This window comes from Pezoporus wallicus, unplaced genomic scaffold, assembly GCF_028554395.1.
Source record: "Pezoporus wallicus isolate ANWC-B61680 ecotype Strahan unplaced genomic scaffold, APGP_CSIRO_Pwel_v1 contig_14159, whole genome shotgun sequence".
In the NCBI taxonomy this organism is placed as follows: Eukaryota; Metazoa; Chordata; class Aves; order Psittaciformes; family Psittacidae; genus Pezoporus; species Pezoporus wallicus.
Genome location: NW_026642380.1, coordinates 928,455 through 936,020, shown reverse-complemented (window position 1 = coordinate 936,020; position 7,566 = coordinate 928,455). Strand labels below are relative to the sequence as shown.

Sequence of the window (7,566 nt, the reverse complement as noted above, 5' to 3'; positions counted from 1 at the left end):
CCACCGTCTCCATCTCCCCCTCCGGGCTCAGCTCCACCTCGGCCATCCCAGCGGTGCTGTCGCCCGGCTCCATCCTGGCCTCCACGCAGGGCAGTGGTGGGCAGCAGATCCTCCACGTCATCCACACCATCCCCTCCGTCAACCTGCCCAGCAAGATGGGCAACCTGCAGACCATCCCCGTGGTGGTGCAGTCCCTCCCTGTCGTCTACACCACCATGCCCACCGATGGGGTCACCGCCATCACTGTGCCCCTCATAGGGGGGGACGGCAAGAACGCCGGGTCTGGTAAGCACATGTGGGGGGAAGCCAGAAACTTTTGGGAATCCCAGACTGGTTTGTGTTGGAAGGGTCCTTAAAGTTCATTCCAAAGCCTGCCATGGGCAGGGACACCTTCCACTAGAGCAGGTTGCTCCAAGCCCTGTCCATCCTGGCCTATAACACTGCCAGGGATGGGGCAGCCACAGCTTCTCTGGGTTGAAGTGGGGGTGTCCTAGTTCATGGAGCAGCACCCCTGAAGGGGATCTGATTTTTCCCTCACCCACACTTGCCATCTCCACCCAGAACCACCCCAGGGCCCTCAGCCCCCAGCCTGTTCCCCAGGGGGACACAGGGAGGGCAGGGGACACTTGGGGCATGGCACTGCCTGCCACCCATCCCGCTGCTGGCAGCCTGCCTGCCCTTCCCACTGCCTGCCTGCTGCCTGCCAGCAGCTCTGGTTTCAGTTCAGCTGCTTCCCCAGGCACCCTCTGTTCCCTTCCCCAGCACATTCCCAGCTTCCCACCTTATCCAGAGCTGGGGGGGACAGACCTGGATCTCGCCTCCCAAGGGCAGGAGCAAGCAGCCAACAGCGGTGCCACCCAAGTCATGCCTCCCAGTATCTCTGTGCTATATGGCATCAGTGGCTTATCCATTTCCCCAAGTTGGTTTTTGTGGTGGGAGCAGCATTTGGGGTGCTGTGGGAGCAGAGGGGGGGTTATTCTGGGGCAGGGGTATGGTATGTTTTGGGATGTCTCTGTTGTTTGCTCACAGCCTCACCCCCTCCCTCCTTATTTCTCAATAGCTTTTCTTTCCCGCCCCCCACCAGTGAAAATTGACCCGGGCTCCATGTACCCCATGGACATGAACAGCGACAGCGAGGACAGCGCCTCCGAGAGTGGCCCGGCCCCTTTCCAGGACCTCCAGAGAGAGTGAGTCCCTTTGTCTGTGTACCTTCCCACCTGTCCCCCCCTCCATGGGCATCCCATGGGGTCTGTGGATGCCAGGGCCGTGCTTCCATCTCTGCCTCCTCCTGCAGGCCGGTGGCACGGGCACAGCGAGCAGAGTCCCCCGACCTGAAGAAGCGGCGCATCCACCAGTGCGACTTTGAGGGCTGCAATAAGGTTTACACCAAAAGCTCCCATCTCAAAGCTCACCGGCGGATACACACAGGTAGGGGACAATGCCAGACACCCCCCTGACAGGCAGGGTCAGGATCAGTGCCTCCGCCTCCCTGTGGGCTGGCGGTACCCAGGGGTGGGCTGGGAGGATGATGATGGTCCCTGCGATGGAGAGGTCTTTAGGGGTGTTGGCTCCCTCTGCTAGAGCTGGGGATGGCCCTATAGAGGGCCATTTAGCCTTCAGAGCTTTTAGAGGGTTGTGGAGGCTCTTTGGGTTTGCTGTCAAGTGTTTGGAGGGGCTCATGAGGCTTTAGGAGAGCTGGCAGCCTGTTTCAGGGGTTAGGGGGCCCTTTGGTGATGCTGTCACCCTGTGCCAGTGACTGGGGGCATCCTTTGTGGATGCTGGCACATTTTGCCAGGGACTTGTGAGGCCCTTTGGGGTCTGGAGACCCCCTTTTGGGCACTGGAACCCTCTTATAGTAGCTGTGGGGGCCCTTTGTGGGTACTGGCACCTCCTGCCAGGGGGGTTGCGGAAGCCCTTTGAGGTCACTTTGGGAGTATTGCAGGCCTTGGGGGTGCTTGTGCTCTGTGCTGATTCTTTGGGAGTGCTGGGACCCAAGGCCATGTCTCGGGGACCCTCTTGCCCCCACCCCCTGCCTGGTTATGGGGCTCTCCCTTGGGTGACCCTGCCGGGACTCCCTCTTCCTTCTCTTCCCTTTCAAGCACCCTGGGTCCCTTTGCCTGGGGGATGTTCCCAGTGCCCCCAACATGTGCTCAGCACCCCCCAGGACCCCAGGCTCTGCTCTGCAGTGCTGTTGTGTTCAGTCCCGGTGAGGACAGTGGGGTGCTGCCAGTAGAGTTGCATGGGGGTGCCACCATCAGCCCCATGGTGTCACAAGGTGATGCCGTAGGGGTGTGTATGGGGTGTGCACCCCAAAGCACCGCCTCTGCTCTCGCTGGCGGCGTGGGTGTGGTGCGGTTACACCTAAAGCAGCACTCGCACAGCCGGTGGCGCCAGTGAACCGTGCTGGGCCAGCAGCAGGGCTGGCGAGGGATGATGAGGGGGTTGCTTGGCTCCAGGGGGCATTCCTGCCTTGCTGAGCCCCTCTCTGCTCCCCCGGCGCAGGCGAGAAGCCGTACAAATGTACCTGGGAAGGATGCACCTGGAAGTTCGCCCGCTCCGACGAGCTGACCCGGCACTTCCGCAAGCACACGGGCATCAAACCCTTCCGCTGCTCGGACTGCGACCGCAGCTTCTCCCGCTCTGACCACCTTGCCCTGCACCGCCGGCGGCACATCATGATGTGAGGAGCCCCCGTCCCCGGGGCTGGGACTGAGGGGAAAGTGGTGGAAAATGGGGGTGCATCCCCCCCTGCTCCTCTGTGTGCGATGGAAGAACTGCAGGAGCAGAGAGGCCGAAGTCTGCCTGGTAGAGAGAGAACTGTGGCAGCTTCAGGACCCCCGCTGACACAAGATGCACAATGGTGGCTTCCAGACTGATCCTCCTCCTCCTGTGCTCCTGTTTCTTTTTCCTGGCCTTCTCCCCACCTACAACATCCAGAGGCTCCTCCTTGACTCGTCACCCAGGATTCACCCAGCAGTTGCCTCTAGACCTGCACATCGACCTCTTGCCCTCTTCCACCTCATGTGCTTGCTGTCCTTGCCCCTCTCCCAGTCGCTGTGAGCAAAACCTGGAAACCATGGCAAGGACAGAGGTGAGGGCTCTGCTATTGGCCCTGTGCAGTAGCCACTTTCCTGAAAGTTGCTGCCTTTCCATTCCTAGCCGCTATGTGTCCCTGTCCCAGCAGGAGAAGGGACGTGGCCCGTCGCCTCTCTGCATCTCTTGGCATGTGCTGGGCTTCAGCGGAGGTGCCCAGGGGCACGCAGGAACAGAAAAAGCAAGAAAGGGGAGGAAAATCCACCACAACAACCCAACATCACCCCCCAAATGAGATTGCCACCACCAAACACAAAGGGAAACTGCGGAACGTTGAACTGTGATTTTATGGAGTTTTAAAGGGGGTGGGATGGGGGGCGCTGCAGCATTTGGGGTTTTTTTTTGAAGACTATGGGACACTTGAACCATTTCTAAGTTAAAAAGGCAGACTGTGGCCACACACTTTGGTTTTTAATTGTAATTATTATTTCTGTGGGGTGCCCCTTTCCCAGTTTCATTCCTCCCCCCCACCCCAGTCTGGGAGGTATCAGGATTTCTGATTGGAACCTTGGGGCATTTGGGTGGTGGGAAGGGTGCTGGGGGGCCATGAGCCCCCTCTCCCAACCCAGTGCCGGTGGGGCTGCTTGGGGCAGGGGGAGCTTCCCAGAAGCTCACTTTGAGCCTGTGCCTTTGGTTTGGGGGGTGCTGGGCTGCTTGGGGGGTGGTGGTGGTGGGTGCAGGGGCCTATGGCCCCTGAAGAGGACTCTGGTGGATGCCTGGGAAACTTCCCTGCTTTCCACCTTCCAAGAATGTTCCATGGGGCAGAGTTTGTCCCTGACCTCATGGTGTCCCCAACCCTTTTGGGGCTCAGCACAGCTGGAGGGTGTGTCCAGCTGTGGCTGGTCACAAGTGGTATCCCCAGGGTGGGTTTTGTAATGCCTTTATCAAGGCTGGATCGGTGGGCTGAGGCCAGTTGAGCTTAAACAAAGTCAAGTGTTAGGTTCTGCACTTGACTCACCACAACCCCACACAATGCTCCAGACTTATGGAAGAGTGACTGGAAAGCTGCTCATGGAAAAGGGTCTGGGGGTGCTGATTGATGGAGCAGAACATAAGCCTGTGCCCAGGCAGCCAAGAAGCCACCAGCATCCTGGCCTATGTCAGCACCAGTGTGGCAGCAGGGCCAGGGCAGTGATTGTGCCCCTGCACTGGGCACTGGTGAGGCTGCACCTCAAATCCTGTGTTCAGTTCTGGGCCCTTCACTACAAGAGACATTGAGGTGCTGGAGCAGGGCCAGAGAAGGGTACCAGAGCTGGTGCAGGGCCTGGAGCACAAGTGTGATGGGGAATGGCTGAGCGACCTGGGGAGTTTACAACTACCTGGAAGGAGAACGGAGCCAGGAGGGGGCTGGTCTCTGCTCCCAAGGAACAAGCGATAGGACAGCAGAAATGGCCTCAAGTTGCACCAGGATAGGCTTAGGCTGCATATTGGAAACGTTTCTTCATGGAAAGGGTTGTCAAGCGCTGGAAGAGGCTGCCCAGAGACGTGGTGGAGTCACCATCCCTGGAGGTGTTTAACAGATGTGTAGATGTGGCACTTAGTGACGTGGTTCAGTGGTGGCCTCGGCACTACTGGGTTCATGTTGGACTCGGTGATCTTGAAAATCTTTTCCAACCTAAATGATTCTACAGTCTCTGCGTTCCTGTCCCACCATGTGTCCCCTCTCTCAAAGCCATGCTCACCAGAGCTTCTCCTGGGGCTGCACCTGATGTTCTTCCTTCATCTTCAGCCCCAGATCCTCACAGGAAGGCAAGGGAGGCTGGGAAAACCCTTGGGATTCAGGGTCAGCACTGCTGGTGGCCCCCACAGCCAGGGGCTCCACCCTCACCCCACTCTCCAAGCCCCGGGGCAAGCATGTGTGTGTGTTTCTGTTTTCTATTTGGTTGTTAAACCCAAACAAGGGATTTTAAACTCGTGAGCTGTGATATTTATACAAAACTCTTTGAGGTCTTTTCTACACAGGAATAACATGGAAAGTAGCCGAGTTCCTCTGTGTGTATCTTGCTTTGCTGCAGCCGTGGGGCAGGGAGAGGGACCAGGGCATGATGAGGGCAGTGGAGCCCTCCTGCCTCCCCCGTGCCAGGAGGAGAGGGGCTGAGCTCAGCAAAACGATGGTTTCTTGGGCTAGTTTTCCCAGAAACTGAAGAGATTTCAGAGCTGTGGAAAAAACATGGATTTTCCTTCCTTTTGAACATCTCCAGTGGGATATTCACCGGCCATGGCCTGTGTTTGGCTTCAGCAGCGACCTGTGATGCCCTGAGCTCCCTTGAGGTGAGACCCCAACCCACCTCCTGAGCTGGGGAAGGGGATGACAACCCCCTTTGAGGTGGTGGTAAAGGGGTTTGTGGTCCCACACCACACCCGGACCTGAAGAGGTGCTAAACCCCCCCTGAAATCCTGCTGTGCCTCCTGTGATCCACCGGCTTGTTAAAGTGATGTTTTAGAAGGCAAAAATGGCATTTTAAAGGCAAAAATTGCATTTTTTAACACAAAAATTACTTTTAAAGTGGCTTGGCTGAATACTCCCCAAGTATCTGGGAGGAGATGATGGTTTTCCAGGGAGACATGTTGCTCCAGAGCTGTTGTGGAAGTGGCTTGAGCAGACTAGCTGCTTTCCTGATGGCTGCTTCAGTTTGCCATTGGAAGAACAAAGTGCAACAGCAACAAGAAGAGGCAAAAAGAAAACCCCCAAAGCAACCCACGGTAATGGTGTTTGTTGGGTGAGGTTTTGGCCTTTGCAGCTCAGTCCTGGGTCTGTTTATGCCTGTTTTGTAGGGGAGCCCCATGATGAGGCTGGAGCAGAGATCCAGGAATCCTTGCTTGCAGGTGCTGGAGCACCAGGGTGCTGCTTCCATAGGGAACACCTTCCTGTGAGTGAAAATCTTCTGGCAAAGGTGTCTTGGAAGTGCTGGGCTTTGGCTCTGCAGTGTCCTGTGCTGGTTTTCTCCCAAGTTAACAAAGGGAACAAGGGAATTCGGGTGTTCCCATGTGGGGACGCTGCTCATGATGAGTGCTGAGGCCTGGCAGGGGAGAACTTGCTGCACTGATGATGGAACACCTCCGGGTGGCACACAGCACCCATGTGTCCCCATGTCACCCCTCCCAGCCACGGCTTTGTCTTACCCCAAGAGGAAACCTGAGTTGGCAACTGGCATAGAACCACAGCCTGGTTTGAGTTGGAAGGGACCTTAAAGATTACACAGTTCCAACCCCTGCCACGGGCAGGGACACCTTCCACTAGAGCAGGTTGCTCCAAGCCCCTGTGTCCAACCTGGCCTTGAACACTGCCAGGGATGGGGCAGCCACAGCTTCTGCCCAGGATTTCATCTCAGTCTCCCCTCTGGCAGTGAATGTTCACCCTGGTTATGGGGGAGATGGGGGTGTCTCTGCCACCCCGCAATTCATGCAGAGCTGCTTCCCCACCCATCATGGCCTGAGGACATCCTGCAGTATCTGGGGTGATGCTCTTGTACCCCTCTAAGGGAGCCCTGCCCTGAACTTGCACCACTGCCAAATGAGCTATTCTTACTGAGTGGTACTCCTGAGGTAAGCAAACATCCCTTCTGCCAGCCCTTGGCCTTGCCATCACTGATGGGTGAGTTGGGAAGCCCCTGGACCACTGCTCCCCACGCTGCACCCCTTCATGTCTCCCACCCCCATGGTCTGTCTGGCTCTGATTTCATCCCCTTTGTCTTTTCTCCTGCTTCTAGGAGATCTTTGGGGTGCTGAACCTCAGCATCCACCATTCCCTCAGCAGGACACAGCCGTACAGGGGGGTAGGCAGGGGTGAAGCCCCCAGGTCTTGGGAGTTGTGGGGTCATGCATGTTGGGGTCACACAGGGTCCTGTGTCACACATGTGGCAGAGGGACATCAGCCCTCTTTCCAGCATGGGCATCACCCTGCTGTTGAAGAAGATGCTGAGGTCCTGCTGGAAGGGCAGTGGGGTGCTAACCCCTGTCATGGGCTGATACCATCACCCCACACTCCTGAGCCCAGGAGCCTATTTCAGCTCAGCCTCATCCCTCTTTGCTCCAGGATCACCCGAGGTTCCTCTGCATGGTTTCTTGTCCCTGTCCCACTCCCCTTGTGCCAGACAGGGGGTGCCGGGGGCCTCCTGCCTGCTCCCGGCACTGCTCAGACTGGTTTAGCAAGTGGATGGGGCGGCAGCTCTGCCTTTGAAGGGTTCCCAGGAAGGGTTTGATGGCTGGAAACCTCCCAAAGAGCAGAAAGGGAAAGACAGAAATGGGTGGTTTTGGGTTTCGGGAGTGGGGGGGGGGGAGCAGAGGCAGTTCCGGCGGCTTTGCAGACCTTTGTCTCCTGGAGGTGGTGGTGAAAGGGAAGCGGAGGGGGTGTCCCCCTTCCCTGCCGAGTGAGTATCTCACATCAGGCTCCTCACCAGCACCGAGGCTAAGCTGGGAGCTCCTGGCCCACATCTGGAGTGGCCTGACCCCAGGGAGGCAGATTCAGAGGGG

General features: G+C 57.6%; 1 protein-coding gene across 1 annotated transcript; it reads left to right on the top strand.

The window, feature by feature from the left end:
- Window positions 1–5: 5 nt before the first annotated feature.
- Window positions 6–2,787, top strand: KLF8 (KLF transcription factor 8; the record flags this gene model as incomplete). Its single annotated transcript, XM_057429680.1, has 4 exons — window positions 6–285; window positions 1,085–1,187; window positions 1,295–1,428; window positions 2,503–2,787. Coding segments are annotated over 4 exons (699 nt in total), but the record flags the coding sequence as incomplete, so codon positions are not given.
- Window positions 2,788–7,566: the final 4,779 nt, after the last annotated feature.